The sequence below is a fragment of the Nelumbo lutea genome, chromosome 2, assembly GCF_056320005.1.
Source record: "Nelumbo lutea isolate HS-2025 chromosome 2, American lotus-T2T, whole genome shotgun sequence".
NCBI lineage: Eukaryota > Viridiplantae > Streptophyta > Magnoliopsida > Proteales > Nelumbonaceae > Nelumbo > Nelumbo lutea.
Genome location: NC_142685.1, coordinates 16,055,962 through 16,077,547, shown reverse-complemented (window position 1 = coordinate 16,077,547; position 21,586 = coordinate 16,055,962). Strand labels below are relative to the sequence as shown.

At 34.9% G+C, this 21,586-nt stretch overlaps 1 protein-coding gene across 1 annotated transcript; it reads right to left on the bottom strand.

Moving 5' to 3' along the window:
- Nucleotides 1-12,700: 12,700 nt before the first annotated feature.
- On the bottom strand, nt 12,701-17,255 carry LOC148868821 (uncharacterized). Its single transcript, XM_088968881.1, has 5 exons — nt 17,089-17,255; nt 16,825-16,945; nt 16,597-16,700; nt 13,232-13,363; nt 12,701-13,131 (listed from the first exon to the last, which is right to left on the bottom strand). The coding sequence occupies exons 1-5, from the start codon at nt 17,089-17,091 to the stop codon at nt 13,105-13,107; spliced, it is 387 nt and encodes a 128-aa protein (XP_088825007.1). The 5' UTR covers nt 17,092-17,255; the 3' UTR covers nt 12,701-13,104.
- Between the last annotated feature and the right edge of the window lie 4,331 nt (nt 17,256-21,586).

The window sequence follows — 21,586 nt, the reverse complement described above, 5'->3', positions numbered from 1 at the left end:
GTGGAGGGAAAATGTCCAATCTATTCTTGGTTAAATTTTAGATTGGATCGTTGGATGGGCGATCACAGCAAAAACCAATAACCCCCCGGCCCCACCTCCCCAACTCAAGTGAGACAAACTATAAAAAAATGGGAAATCTTTTTAAAATTTGACTAACGAAAAAACAAAATATTAAATTTATCTTTAATTATTTTTCAAATTTTCAAAATAAAATCTCAATCAATAAAAGTTTTGAGAAAGATAAAAAAGTACATCATAGATTTATAATGATATTTAGGCTCAGTTTAGAAAAAATATATAAATATAAATATATACAATTCAAATATATATAAAATATATGATTTTACACTCTATATATTTGTATTTATATTTCTACCAAACTGAGCTTTAAACGTTTAAATCTCTCGATGGCGAAGCACGCTGCAATTCCTGTGAGCAAAAAGTACACTTATGTTTTCTTGAGTCATCGTGGCCGATGATAGAGCAGCAGGCATCGAAGGAATGACCGCAGGAGCTACTCAGAAACCAACGCCACCCGTTGGTAGCTGAAACAGGTGGCTGCAACAAACCCTTGGGGCCTTATGTGATTTCCGGCTTCCATTCGGCTTTTCCGCAACACCCATTTAAGACCTCGGGTAGACCAATTCCGCTAGCCTTGATCATACCCAACAGTTTTAGTATTTCTTCACTCGTTGAGTTCACATCTTCGCCCCATAGCACATTATCACCGTGTATTGAGGACATTTTTTTTTATCAATTTGTATTGAAGACATCTCCCGATAATAATATAGAACCGATGATATTATTATAGGAAATATTCACAATACACGGCAGAAATGTACTCTGGGGCGTTGTGGGGTAGCCCCTTGTGGGGTGGAAATGTAATCTCCATAAAGTTGTCACACTGGCCAAATGTCAAGGCAAAAACCAGCTCCGGGTTCTTGAGCAGCACAGCAACTAACTCAAGGTCCGATTCTAGAGAGTTGCCATTGTTGGTACCGACTGGTGTGGTAGCAGATTTATCTGCAGTATTTTGACAAGGTGAAGGCAATGGCTCTGCATCATCAACATCTGGTAACTATTCAATAGATTTCTAGGGTCAATGTATCATCATAGTCTATCTCAAGGCCCCACGGCTCCTTGGGATTGGTTGGGATATCTTGAATATTGTGGTAAAAGGTTTCCTTCTCCCGTCGTAATCTCTGTGTCTGAATTTCAATTTCTTTGCTCTTTTCCCTCTGCCAATTCCCCACATACGTTGATCCTCAATTTTGCATAGAGAGAAGGGCAAATAAAGGCTGAATTCCTTGAAAAATATGATTTATTTTTTCTATTACTACCCATAAATAAAAATGAGAATGAGACAAGTAGAATGTTCGAACACTCTGATTTTGCTTTTTCAATATTACCCCTGCAAATGCATGTTTTTCCCATTCTCATATATTATTTAATTTCTATTAATTGACTAACCATATATAAAAATTAGAATTACAGTTTTAGTTCTAATTATATCCCTCCAATTTTTTTTATTCTAACCTATCTGTCTAAAGCTGCATGACAGGAAGCAAAAAGGGTTAGTTTCTATTTTACGTACGCCTGTTTTTACAAAATGAATGCAAGTGCACAAGTGTCCCCATTTTGTAGTATCATTCAGCTATTGGTTCAATAAGCACAAAGAAGCCATTATTGATCATACAAAAAAAAAAAAAAACCCTATCACTCTTCTCTTTGTTTTGCAGGTTCATTAACCTCAAGAAGTCTTTGTCGACCACAGAGGTCGACATTTATTTTCTTCTTTCCTAACACAGAAAAGATCTCCATCATTTATTTTCTTCATTTTTCTAATAATACAAAACAGTTATTTTTACAGGTTTATTTTTAAACAGAATAGACATATAGAACCAAATAGCTATATGTATTGGAACTTAGAAATGGTGAAGAGGAGGGCTGTTGTGTTTTTGTTTTGCAAGTTCCCCTGTCACTCTTCACCTCTTGGGACTGTTGTAGTAAAACCAAAGAAACCAATGCTGAAAATTTTAAAGGCTAATTGCCTTGTGCATTTCTATTTGAATTGATTGTAACAGCTCACCTTTTTGTTTTAATACTCAACAGCTGAGCCTTTTTTTGGCGATAGTAATAGCTAAACATTCAGGCCCTCGTTTCATTAAACTACCAAGAGTGGAGGATTAACGCTTGATGATGGTACACTTACAATTTTATTTGTTTGTTCAGGCCTCATTGAAATCACCATCTCCATATAGATGGCAATCAAACCCCGTCCAACAGTTATGATACTAGAGGTTCACCCCAATTCCCATGATTAATCATTAATTCTCAAGATAAATCCACTTTTAACATTTCATTAAATTCTAGAGAGGTGATGACTTCCCCCTCTAGTGGCACACCTGAACTTTGGTGCACCTTACTTGAGATAGGTAGTGCTTTTCTTTTTCTTTTTTTATTTTTTATTTTTGTCTGTGTGGAATTTAAGAAAATTTTATATTTTAGTTTACAATTTTTGTCAATTGTTCAATATTTCTTAACCATAGGGCTGTCTAAATTTTCTTAACCAGTGAAGTTGAATCTCTTCTACCCACTAGAGTTGACCATATGATTAGAGAAATCCCTCTTAAGAAATTAGATCAATCAGAAAGTGTCATAGAAGACAAGTGGGTTTGGGGGTCGACTAAGGATGGCAATGTAATAGTTAAATCAAATTGTCCATATGATTAGAGAAATCCCTCTTAAGAAATTAGATCAATCATAAAGTGTCATAGAAGACAAGTGGGTTTGGGGGTCGACTAAGGATGGCAATGTAATAGTTAAATCAAATTGTCCATATGATTAGAGTAATCCCTCTTAAGAAACCAGATCAGAAAGTGTCATAGAAGACAAGTGGGTTTGGGGGTCGAGAAAGGATGGCAATGTAACAGTTAAATCGGCCTTTGAAGTTCTCTTCACTCATAAATATGGCCAACCCCTTATCGAATTTGGAAACTACCTTGTTCTTATATAGGAGGGCAACATTTTTTTATTATGTGGTTGTTAATTCAAGGCAAACTTCCAACATGCATCCACTCAACTTTATCACAGAAATATCATTCAAAACCTTGTTTGTCAAATATGTAATTAGGAACCAGAGGATTTAAAGCATTTATCTACAAACTGTGATGTCAATAGAAATATTTGGACATATCTAGATATTAATCCAAGTGCTGAGCAGGACTACTTCATATGACAATGGGGAAATCATTTGTTAATAATTCTAGACACAAGAAACCTAACATTGTTGTGCCATACTTTGTGGATAATATGGAAATCTAGGAATGGAAAGATTTTCCAATAAATAAATACAACTGTTAAATTGATCCGGTCATCCATTCAATATTATATAGATATTTTCCTTGCCGCTAATCCAGTTGTTTCGAGTGATTCCATGATTTGGAGAAGTATCAAATGGAACCCTGGCCTCCCCCAACACAAGTCTTATGGTTCAGTCAAAAGAAGCATGGGATTGGCTACTACAACAGGCTTGTTCGGTTGTTGGTATGGAGGATTTTGCATCAATATTGGAGTTCCTACAATTCATGAATTGAAACAGCTGAGCTTTGGGTAGTATATTGCACAGAGGATGGTTTCCCCTCGTTATTGAGTTAGACTCTAAGTCCACTATATCAGTCTTACAATCTAAAAAATGCCCAAATTGAAAAGAATGAAGTCCTATTCTAAAGCACTATGAGTCTGTTAAGCATGTTTTTTTTACTCATGTTGTTATCGAGAAGCTAATAGCTAGGTGTGATGACTGTCTAGCTAATATAATTTATGAGTATCATAATTCTGTTTTTTTTTTTTTTGGAACAGTCCTGTGGAAGTCAAGCAATTGGGAGGATATTAGTGTTGTTTGCTTGTAATGTGAATATGTGGTTGCAGACATGCTAAATACGGCTGTAAGGATAAGTAGTGCGCTCATGCGTTGTGTGTCCATCCCGAATGTGACCTCTATTTGCTTTGGTTTTGACTTTTGATTGATACAACGGGATGAACTGGACAACCATTTGCTTCTGTCTTCCTTTTCTGTTACTTGAAAGGTTTTTAAGGAAAAATTGCAACTGTCATGAAGAAGGTATGCAGAGCTTGAAGCGGAAACATAAGCAGCAACAGAGGTTGGGATCAAAGTGGAATGCTAGATTAGAGAGTTAAAGGGATTGCAACTTCAAGACGGAAGAGCGAATGAAACTGAGGTTGAGACGAGGAGAAAACTTAAGATTTTTTAGGAGCTTCAGGGAGTGATTAAGAGATTGCAACTTCAAGAGGAAAGAGGGATTGCAACAGAAGGAAGCAATCATCTTGTTGTTTATAATTTGACACCGTAACCAAGGATATTTTAAGAATTTTTAAAAATATATCAGTCATGCACATACTGTGAATAGAGTGTGACAGAAAATTAACAGGTGAGAGAGGTTTTAGACAATTGTTAAATAACTTTAAAGGGACTTTAAGACAATATACAAAAATTAGTCAATTTCCTAAACCATAAGAATAGTTGAAAAATCTTGCCCAAAAAAAGCAACCAAGCGAGTCTCGAATCCACCCCTTGCCAATTGAGCCAATTGGCACCTTTAACATTAATGTCTTTCCCACATCATAAATTGTCCCGAAAAGCATTAATCCTTTCAAGTTGCACAACCTAGTAATGATACGAGATATATATAGGACGTTTCTGATTTGGTTTATTTTTGTGTAAGTGTGCTGATGAGCAATTGAGGTTCCAATTTTTCTTGTATTGTTCAGGAAACAGCCCATGATCCAGAGATGTTATTTCTGTGGAATCATTACTTTTTTAAATGAGGTAGGTAGGAATAGATTGGGTAAAGTATATATCATGAAGTTGTTGTTAACCCCTAGATGCCCAGATCGTTCTACCACGAAATGAAGCATGTTCTATAAAATTTAATTAAAGAACATTAACACTTCTTCTCTTTTTGTGTCAAAATTCACTTTTATTCTTTTTTGGGTCAGTGGTGATTTGGGGCCAGCAATTAATGCAATATTTTGGAACCAAAAGATTTGGACCAATCCAGTCCTATCTAAACCTGGTTATTCATTAATCAGACGAGTGTCTCAATTATCCAACCAATCTATTTTCTTCTTTTGAGTTCCTAGTAATGGCTGAGAGAGAGAGAGAGAGAGAGAGTTTTCCACGGGAATTGTACAACGCATGATCAGAAAATTAAGGTCCGAACAGAAGACAGTGCAGGCATTACTTCCACGGGAATTTCTCCTCATACGTACATATATTACTAGTCTAATTTACATTTCAACATACAGAACGGTAGATGGGGCGAAGGCTTAATTACTTTCACATCGCACCTTAAATAAGATAATTCTTGTTTACTGAATTTTTAGAATTGTAATTAATTTACAGTATAAAAAAATCCAGTGCAGAAGAAGATGCTATGAATTAAGAAGAAAAAAAAGAAAAGAAAAGAAGAAAGAGCCTGGTGGCCTCCTCATAGCTATCAGCTTGTCCCAAAATGTTGGGATTTATTAGGTTCTTCTGTTCTTCTTCTAGTAGCTCGAATGTAGCAAGCAACAGAAATCACGAAGGAGGCAACAAGGCCGCCGACGATAATCCCACCTCCGATGATGCACTCATCTATGTTCTTATGATAACGATGTCTTCCCATACGTCTGATGGCAGATGGCGATTCAGCAATTTCCAGCTTTTGCTTTGGGGCTTCCACAGAAGCAGCAGCTGGCTCTGGCTCATCCAAGGAGCTGGAGCTACTTACCTCTCCACCCCAATGCTTATTATTATTGTCAATATTGTCCCATTGGGATTGGATTGATGACTTTTTGGGGGATGTTTCCATTTCTGGAGATGGAGATGATGGAGTCAAAGCCGGTGGCTCCGAGACACCGTGACCAGTGAGCATGAATGAGGTCTGAATTTCTCCATTAGCCTTGTCTGCAACCGCAGCAATCAAAAAGACAAAAAGGACGAACCTAAGCATTTCGTACAACTGCTTGTTAGCCGGCCTAAGTTGATGAAGGCGTATGACAAGACAATAAGCTTCCAATCTACTCTTATATAATTGAGATGAGGGGGCTTCTGGCTTCTCAGTCTGAAAGATTCCATGCTCGTGCTCTTTGACAGAAGTTTCCGTTCATTCTTTAATGGACAGATAATAGAGAAAAAGGAGAGGTGGGATCGAGTTAAAGGGTTTTTTGTTTGGTAAAACTTGCTTTTCTGGGTTATCAGCAAAATGAAGTCAAACTAGGGAGATGCATCATACACGTGCATGGGCTTTAGAAAATTTGGAGAAATGCAACTGGGTTTCGAGGTAGGGAACATGCAACTCTATGTTTAGTTGTAAGCTGAAGGAGCATTAATTTTGCAGCAGATTATAAGGTGTTGAAGGAGATTAATTAATTCTGTTTAATAGCTGGAGATTGCCAACAGAATCCGACTTCTCTGTTGTTCTTCAAGGCCTGGATTCTTCTCTGAAAGTACCAGCATGGACATGGATTTCTCATAGCTCCTATATGTTGGGGCAAATCTTGTATCTTCCACCCAAGGTTTGGTGGCTGTTTGGAAGAAGCCTGACAATGGGGACCCTAAGTGAGCTGGAAATTGCCAACCCGCACGAATCCGACCGAAAATTTGAACTTGATCCTTCCATATCAGCCGAGTCGAAGCCAGAAGAATAGCAGGTAGATGTGGGTTCCATTTTGAACAAGTTTCGTCGAATCATAGATATATGGTTCTGGTTGGATACTTGGATTAGCCAGCTAAAGTCGTGAAAAAAAAAAAAAAGTCTAGAACCAGATATCCTGCCCAAATTTATTCCTGCTCTTTTTTTCTATTCTTTTTTTCCCTTTATTTAGTGACAGAAAATGTAATATTTTAAATTCCAATTCTGTTTGTTTGATGTGAAACAGGATAAAAAATAATTTCAATGAAATTTATTTTTATGGAATCTCAATGAAATATAAATTAGATGTGAAACAGGATAGAATTTTTTTTTTTCCTTTGTTTGGATAAACCCGACACATTGACAACTTCGTGGCTAATTAGTTGGCCAACGTGGGACACTTTTAAGTTCGTGGCTATTATTGATCATCACTTTTAAGTTCTGTGTAGCTTTGTTGTTTTCCCTCATTTAACAAACAAACAAACAAAAAATCAGGTCTGAGGACTCGGTCTATACATAGCTGTCTTGTTGGTTGGTTTGTCCAAACCGGGACCGGGACTTATCCAACCCATTGACAGTTGCAAAGTGTTTGGTTTGAAAGAAAAGGTAGGGAAAGGAAGAGAAAGGCAAAGAAACCTTTACAAAATTTGTATAGGTTTTTCTACCTTTCCCTACCTTTTCCATTCAAACCAAACATAACCTCAATGAACGATAGCCGAAGAAAATTTTATTTAATTGATCAAACTATTTAAGTTCGACCGGATCAGAGTAAGTTTTGGCCGACCAAAGTGCCGGCCTTTTCCTTCAACAGATTTTGGACAATCTGTTGAATTGAAAGAAACAACAGAGTCGGTCGGGTTGGATTAACACAAAGCCAGCCCGGTCTGGGATTAACCAAAGAAAAAAGGGGCGTAACAGAACTGACTCGGGAGTCAGAAATCCTTTTCGACAAAACATGTGTCTCAATCGGAGCGGGACCCACCAACTTACACTCCACAACAAAACGCTCCTTTGTTATTGAGGGGGAGATGCTCCCGATGTCTGGCTGTAAATGGCTCTTGGTATCATCAGATCTGTGCTTCGTTAGTTTGAGGGCTCAAATACAATTGTGATTGATTTTGTTTTGCTTCCCTTATTTTGGGAAGAGCCTGAGCCTCCTGAACATTCTTGAATGTCCGTTTCAGTTGCTAATTGCTATTTAATTATTTATATTATTGATCCTGATTCACACTTAATTTGGCCCTTGTCGGAGAACTCATCAATTCGCATATATCAATCCTCACCGTGCTCGAAGTTTCTGATTAAATATTTGAACGTCTATACTATACGTGGATGTGGTAATGGAGTTCTTTCAATTCAACAACAGAGTTTGCAGTAATTACAGAATCCAACAGATAGCTTACACTATAATTTCTATTAATTTAATGGATATTTACTCTTCTTCTTACAATTTACAATTACAAAATCAAAGGAGATGTGCCGGGCAAGGGCAACCCAAGTATGAAGTACGTTCCTGTAAAATAAAAAGCTCCAGTCTAGCTAGCTAGGAGCTGGTTGTTTGGCCGTTTCTTCTCCTCGTGGCGCGAATGTAACAGAAAATCGAAACGAAAAATGTGGTTGCAAGACCTCCAAGGATCACTCCACCACCGGCGACCGATTTACCACTTGAATGATGCCTTCCAAGCCGTCGGGCTACTGGTGCTTCAGCAATTTTTGATGATGACAGCACTATAGTCAAGGGCTGCTTGCTTCTGTTTGGTTGGCTTATGGGCGCTTGGGCAATCTCCAGCTCTTGACTATTAGCTGCTGGACTCGGTGGCAACGGATCCGACGACCCTTCCAGCAAGGAACTGATCACTACTTTCTGTTGGTGTTTGATCCCAAGCTTCCGAGCAATAGTGGGCGTTTCGGCAATTGGTGATGCTTTACGATTATCTGCTGGAGTTGGCGCTGGTGCGTTCAATTCAACAGCTTTCTCAGCCATGGCTAGAGGTACCACGACAATATTGGCGAAGACGAAGCAAATAAGAAGCTGCAGAGTAGTCATTTTTGTGTGTAATAACTAACAAATCAGAAAGCGTTCTAGCTAGGAATGCTTGCAGCATATATGGGGTTTCCTCCAGACTACTACTTAGAGGGATGGAGAATATGGATGAATCTTACATGCGTATATATAGGGTTAGGATTAGAATCTCAGGCTCTTGCAGGTTAATTAGGGGAAGTTTCCTCCTGGTGGTCTTGAGAGGTCTTTCTACAAATTTTGTTTTATGTTTCTGTCTAGTGAGTAGGGAGATTTTAAGGGAGATACACGTGAATGCATTAGAATATATGAAAATACAACTGGGTTTTCGAGATAGGGAACAAGATCTATTTACGTGTTTGCTTGCAACTGTGTGGGAAAACAGAAATGCCAATAACAAATCGCTTCCCATTAATTTGTGGCATGAGAAGGTGACAGACAGAACTTAGTTCACCCAATAAACAGCTAAGAGATTTATAAAATTAATAGTGAGGATGCCAAAGCACCATGGCCGGTGGACTTGAATATATGCTTTTCTAAAATCTAAACACACAAAAGAATTGGAAGTGCTTCATAAAATTTTCATTAGGTATGTTATATTTTACCTTGTTTTGATGTGGAAATGAGCTATTAGCTTCTGAAATCAAAGTGTGATAAATCAGAAAAGGGAAGAAAGAAAATTTTCAAATTGGTTGACATGAATGGGGTAGGCCTTGTCCGTAGACATGGAAGACAAATGTCCGCATTAAGAATGCCATAAAACACTATATTATTGCAAAATATGGATTGGTTAAATTGCTAAACGAAGATGAAGCTTCAAGCCTAAAAAGAAAAGAAAAAAAAAAGTTTCCATTGGCAACCGCTCCATGTGCCAATCTTTTTTTTTTGTGTGTGTGAACATGTGTATTTAATTTAGGGTCCGTTTAGTTCATATTTAGAATCAGAATCAGAATGGTCCATTCTCATAATCTATTTGGTTCAGAGAGGAATGGAAATGGGAATTAAAATCAGCAGAAATGAAATTTCATTCCCAAGAGAGAGGCAGGGAATGGCCATTACCTCAAATGGGGAATGACAGTCCAGCAGGAATGGGAATGGAATTCTAATTCCATCCAACCAAACAATTGGAATTGGAATAACCCATTCCGGTTCCGATTCCAGACCCCTATTCCCATGAACCAAACGGGGCCTTAGATAATTATGTTACACATGGGTTATGAAGAATCAGCACCAGGGTCAGGGATAGATGGGATGCACATGAGGCCTATTAGCCTTTTTTGGAGGGGGGGGGAGATTGAGGAAAATAGTTTCCCTATTATATTATGAGGTGAGGTGGACTGAACCGTAAAAATCGTTTTTTATTCAAGCCCATTAACCATATCAAGGAGAATCTAAATAGGGTTTCTGACCATCATCTAATTCTGAAGTCTAAACTAGTAGATCATTGACCATGCATGTGCTAATCAGTACCAATCCTTGAGACAATCAACCAAGGAGGGGTATTTTAGTCCTTAAAAGAAACAACGAGGGCAATTCAAAAGTAACACCAATAGGGCTTCGTTGCCTTCCGATTACCATTAAGTAAGAAGACTTGGTGAATTCTTGCTATGCATTATCTTTTCTTCTTGATCCCTCTTATTCATGGAGGTACAAGGAAAGAGTCAGGGAGAAGTGGTTGCTCAGCTAATATCATATATCTAATGTACTTACAGGAGGACGCATAGAGCAAGTATAGGGCTTGAAGCAATTGGTTTGTTTGAATATGAGAGAATTAATTATACATACTACTATAAGACAGTCTAGCTGTAACTAACCACCCAACATGGAATGCTTTGGAAAACAGAGGCATGATATTTACTTAATAACACATCCTATGAAGCCCATTAGAGAGGAATAAGAATCCTACCAATGTAGGATTGATTCATTGATAAATAATTTGGATACTGGCAGACCGCCGCAGTGTTTTGGATGATTGTTGTCATGGATGCGCTTTAGGACAATTATTCATCTTCTCACAGAAATTTTTTTATGCATTATTTATATGTTCGCGCTTCCAACTATGATTCATCAAAGTCAACCTAACAATAAGAGCTGTTAATGGTAAAACTGAACAAAAAGTTTCGATTATCAAAATTTCAGATTCAAAATTGGACCGAATCAACCAGTTAGATCGGTTCGATTTTTTTTATATATTTATAATATATATATTATAGATATACATACAAATTGGTTGAGACATTAGGATGATAACTTGAACATGTGGCATCTGATGAACAGTGTACATTGCGGTAGGGGGAGAGACTTAATAAAAAGTAATTAAGAGAGGGACGGACAAGCATCAAATAGGAAGAAGAATTCTGATAAGTTAGCAGTTTGTATGATACTAGTTGATTATGTATTAGGTATCGTGCCTTTTCGGTATCATAGTAAGACTCATAAGTCATATCGATGATGCGCACATCATATTTTTGCATGGTATCAGATTATCAGGAACAGGACAATACAATGGCTGTATTTATTTAGTATTTATATGGGTCGATTCACTGGACATAAGAGGAACGGCACAACACTGGATCAATCTTACACTCATGCTATTGGGCACCTTAAAAAACAAAAACCAATATGATATACAATACATCAACGGTATTATCAAATTTTGATATTTTAAACCTTGCCTCTAGTCCTAATCCTCAGCCACATACATGGAGAATTTTTAGTAAGGAGAATGTTGCTCGCCAAACTGCCACTGAAGCTAGGCTCCTCCAACAGATAATCTTCTAGCCCTGCAGTCACAACTGTGTTGTATTCTGCTCTACCCCTCTTATCGAGGAACAAATACAGCTAGGATCTCCTACCCATAAACTGATCCCACATCACACCAGAACCCTGTTCCCAATACAATAATAACTTATAAGCTATTACTAAGAATTATCTTTTTTCACATTTATGTAAGGACCACGAAAAAGTTATTTTTCCATGTATAAGGTAAGTGATATCCATCTCTAAGTAAACTTTTCCACATAGGAAAAAGTCACCAACACTTGGATGGGACAAAAACACCCCTTTTAATAATGAATTTTTATGACTAAAATGGTCATTGCCTTATTTACCTAAGAAATAAAAGAACATGGATAAATACACTTTCCTAGGTAAGTCTTTCCTGAAAAACACTTGCTTAGATAAGTGCATTCAGTAACTTAACAAAAGAGGGCCTTGTTATAAAAATTTTATTTTTTAAAAAACTCTATGATGTTGGAGTAGAAGACATGATATGGGAGAACATTGACCAATCAAAACCCCCCGCATCAATTTTTATGAAAACCAGGCTGCCTAACCCACCCGACTAGGTAAGTCTTTCCTGAAAAACACTTGCTTAGATAAGTGCATTTAGTAACTTAACAAAAGAGGGCCTTGTTATAAAAATTTTATTTTTTAAAAAACTCTATGATGTTGGAGTAGAAGACATGATATGGGAGAACATTGACCAATCAAAACCCCCCGCATCAATTTTTATGAAAACCAAGCTGCCTAACCAACCCGACTAGTTTTAAATTTTATGATGCAAGTTTATAGGTCACAAGTGTTTCAAATATCATGCCTTTCTGGAATCATAATCGAACCCTTTATTTCTCTGCATACCCCAAACATCTTTCTCTACCACCTCTACTTCCACTGATCACCATCGAGTTTCACACTTTCACCATAATAATCACAAAAGTTGGAGAGAGGCAGATTGAGATCAAACGATTAGATTAAAATTTTAAAGAGTAGGCTTGACTGAGGACAAGAAAAAAACGCTAGATTTGTGAGTTAGAACTCGTGATATAAGAATTTGTCATTTATCCAAAATAAATAAAATAAAACTTGTGATATGAGAATGTTTGCGTACGTGCAGTTTGTGCACTCTCTCTCACTTTGCCACATAGCCCGCTCCACAGGGTGGGGCATTCATGATTCAGCTAATCCGAACTCATTACAGTGGTAGTAAATAAAAACCTTGATATTTCAAGGGTAAGCTTATCTTATCAAGAAAAGTAGAAAATAAAGATTGTCACAGTATTGCTCATTAATGTTAGGAATTCCAACTATTTTGAGCTTCATTAAGTACACGAACTCGTAATTTGAATATATTTCTTCTCTCAAAACCTACTAATACCTTGAACCATCTATAATTTAGTTTATCATCAATCGCCCTTCGAACACAGCTTCAGTTGTATAACAAGTTTACATTCATATTAAGTAATTCATAGAAAATCCTGAAATGGGAAAACTGAAATGCGGTGCAAACTTACTTCTCTAGTAAACACAACAACCTTGTCAGTCAAAGCCTCTAGAAGAATCAATTATAATTATCTGAGAGGCCCATCACACCGAATGTCTCTACATCTCTTAGATTAGGAGCTTTTCAATGGCATCCTGCATTACCATTAATAAATTTAGCAATATGAACAATTGAACATGGGTTCCTAAAAAGAAAAGGAATGGGATAAATACAGTATAAACGACAAGAGCACACCTTAAGTTGCTGTATTTGGGATTTCAACTGGCTTCCCTCGTTGCTCGTTACAGAGCAAGCAATTACAGGTCTGGTTACTCCACATGCTCGGCCAAGGGCTTGCTTGGAAGGCACAAACACATATGGCACATTCTGCAACAACCAAATATGTCAGCGTTAATTGCTCTTCAAAAATCAAACGTTAGTGTTACATACATAACCCTCTAAAACCACAGGGAGTCTTGACCAGTATTGTTGAAATGGACAATAACCAGACAGCTTACTGGGTGTCGATTTAACAGTTAACCATTGGTTAATTGTATATCCATAAAAAGCATAAAAACTGGGACCCATGATGCTGATGCATCACCAGTTCAATGGTTCATTGACGGATCGAATCCAAGTCCTACAACACTGGTATTGACCCTGAAGAGTTTTAAATGAAAAATTCATAGCCTTAGTTGAATTGTTAATAATTTTGCTTGTGGATGTTTTTATGTAGGGCTAACATTGAATAAGAAATAGCCAAATATAGTCCACCATTCATCACATGCCACGAATGCAATATTTCTTTAAACAAAAGGGCAGTCCAGTGCAGGAGTCTCCCACCAATGCGGGATCTGGGGAGGAACAGATGTACACAGCCTTACCCCTGGCACATACGAAGAGGCTGTTTCCAAGATTTCTTTAAACACCAGTTTCTAAATGAGAAAGAAAATCGATTACTGATTGTTAATGCCCAACCAATCCATTCTATTTTAGGTAACTCAAATAAAGGGGATACTTATTATTCTAAAACAAAATAGGGAGCTGAAACAAAAAGAAAGGTTTCGAATACAAAATTATAGGCTCAATCTGAAACCAATTTCTTTGCTTATCTTCCTTCCTCGTCATCGTTCCAAGGGAATACCTAACAATGAAACTATTTTCTGTTTTTTTAAAAAAAAACAACAAAAATAAAAAGGATCTTACTCGAGAGGTGGTTACAGAGCAAAATAGAAAACAATGAAGAACCAAAACACAATCCTGATGAAAGAAGTCGGTTTAAGGAGATAATCAAATCTCTTTAACTTCATAGGTTCACAGAGATTAAGCATGAGAAAGAAGAAGAGAAAGACCATTTTATTCAAGCCATTAATTTTTCAAAATAAGAACCATTTCAATTTTATCTTTAGTTATCTATACTAGAAGACAAATGAATAGGCAATTCTCCTTTTGGTTTCCAGAAAGCTGTGTTATGTGTCAAGTTATGACTGAACCCACCAACTTGCCATTTGTTTTCTTGTTGGAAAGTGAGACATGCAAAGAAATCTTGCCTATGTAATTGTTATACAAAAGTGGTAATTTTTGGAGCTACTCATTGCTGCCAAAGAAGTCCTGTCCCCTGTATGCACTCATTAATAAGACCCATAAATAGCATAAAATCAAAAACTCGGTTCTCAGGAATTTAGCCTTGCAGTCACTCTAGTATGGCTTTCCAACAGCTAGTTAGATGCACCACATGCAAAAATACCAATATACACATACAATACAAACATTGGATTAAACACAGGGAGCACCATCCAAAGTATTCATTCTCAAAAACCAAGTTCCATTTTAAGTTTAGAAAATTAGATCCAAGTATTTTTTTTATGGTGTTAATCACCTTTCTTTTATAAGCAGATAGGAACTTGTTAAAAGATCAAAGGCAAATATACAACAATTGAAGCATCCCAAACCGAGGCACAAGATGTAGCCTCAGATAAAAAAAAATACAGCTAGTCCCAAAATTAGAGGTCCCCCTCACCCCTTGTTTGGTCAAGTAATCTTGTAATTTGTACATCGCATTGATGTCTTTTTGTAGTTAATCATCATATGACATTTAATCGATATCTTTAGGATTTTTTATATATAACGAGAAGCTATAAAAACAGTTTGTAAATTTGCATTGATATAGGCAGACTAAGCAACCAGTAAGTACCCAGGTGTCATCAACCATGTGGCTGTAATTGGATCAGATTTAGATTGGGTCCAGCCACATCTTAAACATATCCAATTAGTCACTTTTAACTTATACATACAGCATAAAATTATATGAACATAAGTTACTGAATTTATTAATCTATGTATGATCAGATAGGGTCAAATTCACATCCAATCTGATTATGTAATGAATCGCCTAAATCTGAAATAATTGGATTGGATCCCAGATCAGGTATCAGACTTTCGGTCTCCATTGACAATCATACATTGCAGGTTCTTGATGTGTTAGTATTTTTTAAGACCTGAGCTATTGTCAACAAAAATCAACTCAACCACCTCCAGTATCCACGAACCAAGATAGCGAGACAAAAAAGATCAAAACAATAGTTCCGTTAGTGCCAGGTTGACCTTCACCCTACTATTTTTTTTATCAGCAACTATCAACCTACTTTTAATTTGTACTTGTTTATTGTGTTTCCGGTTTGGGAAAGCCTACAATTTGACTTCTGATTCTGACTAACAGAATATATGGACTATCAAAGAATCCAACATCCTTGTTTACATTTTTTTTGATAGATATATCCTTGCTTACATTTCTGTTACATAGTAATCATGATATCACGTGTTTGATAGCATAAACGTGTATCATAACTGTGCAGTAAAACTCATTTTTAAGCAATGTGGTCAAGATCATTCACATGATAATGGTTAACTGAATAGCTACTTTTACATAATAACCCATCTGCAATGTCTGCCCATGGTTAACAGAGCAAGAAATCAAAAAATATATGTACAGCCTTAGGCCTTCAACATCAAAGGGCACATTGTGAGAAATATATGTTCTACCAGAAATAAGTAATCTAGTCAGTTCAGCTGACCTTCGGCACATATCTAACAAGATTGAAAATTGATGAGCAAGATGGCATTTAACGTACCATTTGCCTGAAAGAACAAATATAAAAGAAAATAAACCCACATTGAACCTGAAAAAAAAAAATCTACTCCTTTTATTGAGATGGACTCAACAACCCCCCAGGTTGGCAGGCAATTAAAAAATTAGTAATGTTAAATTGTAAATTGTTGAAGGTATGCTCCGAACAGTAGTTCATGCTACAAATATTTCCAGACCTCAGCAATCTTAATCATAAGCCCCTCCCCCACAGAAAACGAAAATCTAATTATCCTTCATCCTTTTAATCATTTTTTTGAAATATAACATTTGTTCATTACCCTGATAAGTAACCGAATTATTTTCTGAGTTTTGACTCGGGAAAAAGGATAATATTCTCACCATTAGTAGCCTAGAAAAGTAATGCATAACCACACATTGCAATTATATCACAGAATAATCGGAATGCTTAAATCCATAAACCATAATATAATCGAACGCACTACAAAAAAAAAAAAAAAACACAGGAAGTTACCTTATCTTCGGCTAGTAGGGGAAGATGTAGAAGAATTTCAAGAGGCTCGGTATCAGCCGCCATCACTACAAACTCCGAAATACCCCTGTTCAGTGTCTTCGTCGCTGTAATCAGAAGGAGAGGAAAGCTGCATTAGAAACACCAAAACTACTCTCCAAAAAAATTAAAAAAAAAAAAAAACACAAAAAAAACGAGAGATGTGAAGGCAAAATCTACGCAAATAATAACCTTCATTCGCTCCCTTCTTCAGCTGCTTGTAGTTGGCAGCTTGTTGAATAAGGTCCAATATTGTTATGGTTAGTTGTGCATCTGCGAGAGGGTATGCTTTCGGATTTACGGCTTCGGCGGTCTTGTATCAATCAAACAGAAAAAGTATCACAAGAATAAGTAAGACCAAAACACCAGCCCCCAAAAGAAGCAAATTGATGTAAAACTACTAAAGACAAAGCAGATGTTATGCATAGAAAAAAGAGAGGAGGAGGAAGTTGGTACCATTTTTGTTGATCAAAGGGCAACCGACGAAACTAGGGTTTTGAATAGCGAAAGTATGCACCGGAAGGGTTTAAGGAGGGAGGATTGAGGACGGGGAAACGGGTTTATATATGTCAAGTGTTTGGTTACCCACCATGGGTTAGCAAATTGGGTAAGCCGCGTTGCCAATTAAAGGCCTTGTTTGGGAGTGCTTATTACTAAAATAATTGTTTATTGTAACAGTGCTTATTTAGCACTTGTCGGTTACCACCAAAAAGCGATTCACTCGAATGGGGTAGTTAGGGTTGTTCATAAGAAAGTCCAACCCGACCAAACTGACTAAGCCGGACCAATTTAATATGAGTCGGTTGGGTTTTCATCAGTACCGGTTGGTTTTGGGTTGTATAAATTCATAAACCGATGGTTTAGATCGGTTTTAGTTTTCTTGTTTGAAAATCGAAACTGATTCGAACCGAACCGACTTAGTTCCTACTTAACTATTTAAATATATATTTTGATTTTAAATTAAATCGACTTAATCTATTTAAATATATATTTTGATTTTAATTTAAATATATTTTATATTTAAAATTGTTAAATAAAGATATTTTAGTTTTACATAAAAACTGAAATATCTGACAACCCAAGCTTGCACCACACAGGCACATGGGCCATGGAGGGCATGGATGAACTTAGAGCCGAAACCGACCCAACCCGACTCAAATCGACCAGATCGGTTTTGCTTAACACTGGGTCAGTTTCGGTTTCCATCTCAAGTAACCCGACTAGGTCAGATCAGTTGGAAAAACCTCAGCAAACCGACCCAACCCGACCCATAAACAGTCCTAGGGGTAGTATAAGTATGTCGGGCTAAAGACGGGTTAGAAAGCAATAAATGCTTAAAAATGGGTTTATTGGCATGAATAAGCAATTATTGGGCTTATTTCCCAAAAGCATACAAGTGCTTATTGATGTGATTTTCAACTAAAATGAGTGTTTATTTGAATAAATGTTTAAAAATAAACACTCCCAAAATGGCAGGTTAAAGAATTTCAACTACATTGGCTTGGATTATGATCAAGGACTTTAAAAAATTAACAAATTTGTAACTCAACCCATGGCAGCCTAGTTTGTTAAAGTTTTGGCAGCAGGGGTGGATGGTTGGATACAAGCCGAGCTGAACATTAAGATTATTTGATCTCAACTCCATAGAAAAAGTATTGTTTGATTTTGGGCTCGAATTCAATCTAAGCGAAAACTATTAGTTCAAATTTGGCTAGATTGGTGTCAACAAAATTGACTAGATTCGAAGGTCATATGTTTGAGTTCAATTCATCTGAAACTCAATAGTGAACCAAGCTTCATATAAAAATTTAAAGAATATACATATAAAAATTTCTTTCTTATTATACATATATAAATTGATAATGTAATATATAAGTTTCGATTAGGATTGCAAGCTTCGTGAGTTGAGCTTCTTCATACTATTTGCACTCAACTAACAATCAAGCGCTCAAAGCTCAATTTTGGATTATGCTGAATTGAGTTTTTTTCCCAAATGGCTAACAAATAGCTTTTGATTAATTGGTGTCCACCCTTAGTTTTTTGTAACAATTTCACCTTAATTTATATCAAAATTGCTTGGTTAGTATAATATGCATATTTTAAACTTTCTTTTATATGTGGAAGAAGATATGAACGGTAATTCCCGGTCCCTAGGATGGGGAGTGAAGTCCCCACCCTTATCCAACTTTGAGTAGCTCAAATATGTAATAAAATGAAAGAGAGTAGACTAAAATGTTTTAGTCATTTGCATAAAAGATCACCAACAACTTCAATTAAGTGTGATTTGTTACAAGTGAAAGGGGATAAAAGAGCTAGGAATAGACCATAAAGGACATGGATTTGTCAACAGGATTCATGTAGCCAACCCCATATAGTTAGGATAAGGCATGGATGATGATGATGATGATGATGATGTATAGTTGTCAAACAATATCAGTTTGGGCAAATTTCAATTCTCATGTTATTTGGTGATTAATTATGTTACTTAAGTGCTAAATCAATTTAGCTTAATGATTTTTTCTTTATTTTAAGTAATTCCCAAAGTAAAATTCATTAACATAAATCTCAAAGTAAGGTTTTAATTAAATAAGAGAATTTAAAGATTTATTACAAGTGGAAGGGACTAGAACTAGAAGAAATAGGTGTAGACCAAAAAAGATATGGGTAGAAGTAGTAAGAAATGATTTAAGCATTGATATTTTAAATAGTAGATATGGCTTTAAATTGAATAGATTGACAAAACAATATTTATGTAACCAACCCCGTTGGGATAAGGCATGGACGATGACAATGATAATGGTACCACTATATATATTAGACAAATTTCAATTTTCATGTTATCTCGGTTATTAATTATGTTAGTTAAGTACTCAATCAATTTTGATTAATGATTTTTTTTCCAAAGTAAGTACTTTTAATTAAAAAAGAGAATTTAGGGGGTTTGGTCCCTTGATGGGAGCTTGCCTCCATCGGTGATCAGAGATGGAGGTTGATTTTTGATTGAGGACAAGGATGGGGAGTATGGTCCCCACTAGGATGCAACTTGGGCGGGTCCAATATGATCCCAAACCAACCTATCCCACAATTTTCAATTTTACATGTGTTTGGCTTAGATTTTTTATTCTTGAGCTAAGCCTAGGCCCAAAAGTTCGGGATTTTTAATTTTCCGGGTTGGACTTGAGATGTATATATAAACATATATTTGCATGCATACATGTATAGATGCATAACTTTTTAATAAACCATACATATATGCATACATATCTATCTATAGATATACATAACAAGACGTCCAGGTCACCATGCCTATCCCTGCTTTAAACCCCCTTCCTAATTTCCTTTTTTTGAATTATGTATTTTCTTTTTAATTTCACACAATTACTCATTAAACCAATAAGGAAATAACATAGGCTTAACTAATTCTAACACCCATAAAGAAGGAGGGATTGCTTTTCTAACCTTTAGCCAAGTGGCATCACTTTCCTCCACTTTCTCCTAAATCGTCTCTAATTCCTATTTATTTCCTAAATTATCTCTAAATCCTATTTCTCTAATTTAGTAGAGAGATTCCCTCCTAAATTATCTCTAATTCTTATTTATACTCTCTCCCCCACTTTTTATCTAATCTATCTAAATAAAGTTTCAATTAAAAAATTTCAGAACTATTTAAATATTATAACAAAATTAAATACTAACTTTAAAATATTTATACCAAACACAAAAATTAATTATAATATATTTAATAATATTTATATTATTAATAATTCTATATTTTTACAAAATTCATCATGAAATTATGTAGTAACAATATAAATTACAATTTTACAATTTAAATGTTATTCAAATAATAAAAAATTTAACATTAAAAATAAAACATTATTTAAATATTTCAATAACTAAATATCTTAAATAATAAAACATTAAAAATAACTAAATAATTATATAACAAAACATTTAATATTACATAATAACATTAAAATAAATAAAATTCAAATAATGAAAAATTTTAAATATTAATTAAATATTCAAATAACGAAATACTTAACATGACTAAATTTTAAATAGTTAAAATAACAAAATTAACAATGAATTATGTAATAATAGTACTAATTATAATTTTATGGATTATTAAATTCAACAAACAATTAATATTATAAAAAATAAATAATATTATTATTTAAATAACTAGTTTCACTTATAACAATTAATAATTACAGAAAATAACTTTCAAAAAAAAGATTTATTAGTAATGATTTTACAATAATAGTGTATATTCGTTATATATATATATATAACTAAAATTAATTTTTATTTTATTTTTAGTAATTATTTATTGTATTTTTTTGTTAAATATGTTTTCAATAATTATTTATAAATCTATTTGTGTTTTGTTATTTAACATTAAATTGTCAAAAGTTAAAACAACAAAATTAACATTAAATTGTCAATCTAATTTTAAATAGTTAAAATAACAAAATTAACGATGAATTATGTAATAGTACTAATTATAACCTTATGGATTATTAAATTCAACAAACAATTAATATTATAAAAAATTAAATAATATTATTATTTAAATAACTAGTTTCACTTATAACAATTAATAATTACAGAAAATAACTTTCAAAAAAAAAGATTTATTAGTATTGATTTTACAATAATAGTGTATGTTCATTATATATTTATATATATATATATAATAAAATTAATATTTATTTTATTTTTAGTAATTATTTATTGTATTTTTTTATAAATATGTTTTCAATAATTATTTATAAATCTATTTGTGTTTTGTTATTTAACATTAAATTGTCAATAATTATTGGAGATTAAACAACTATTATTTAACTTTTGAAATTTAATTTATCATATTTATTGTATTTTTGTTATAAATTTATTTTTAGTAATTATGTATTTTTTTATAATTTAATGATTAATATTTATTAGAGACTAA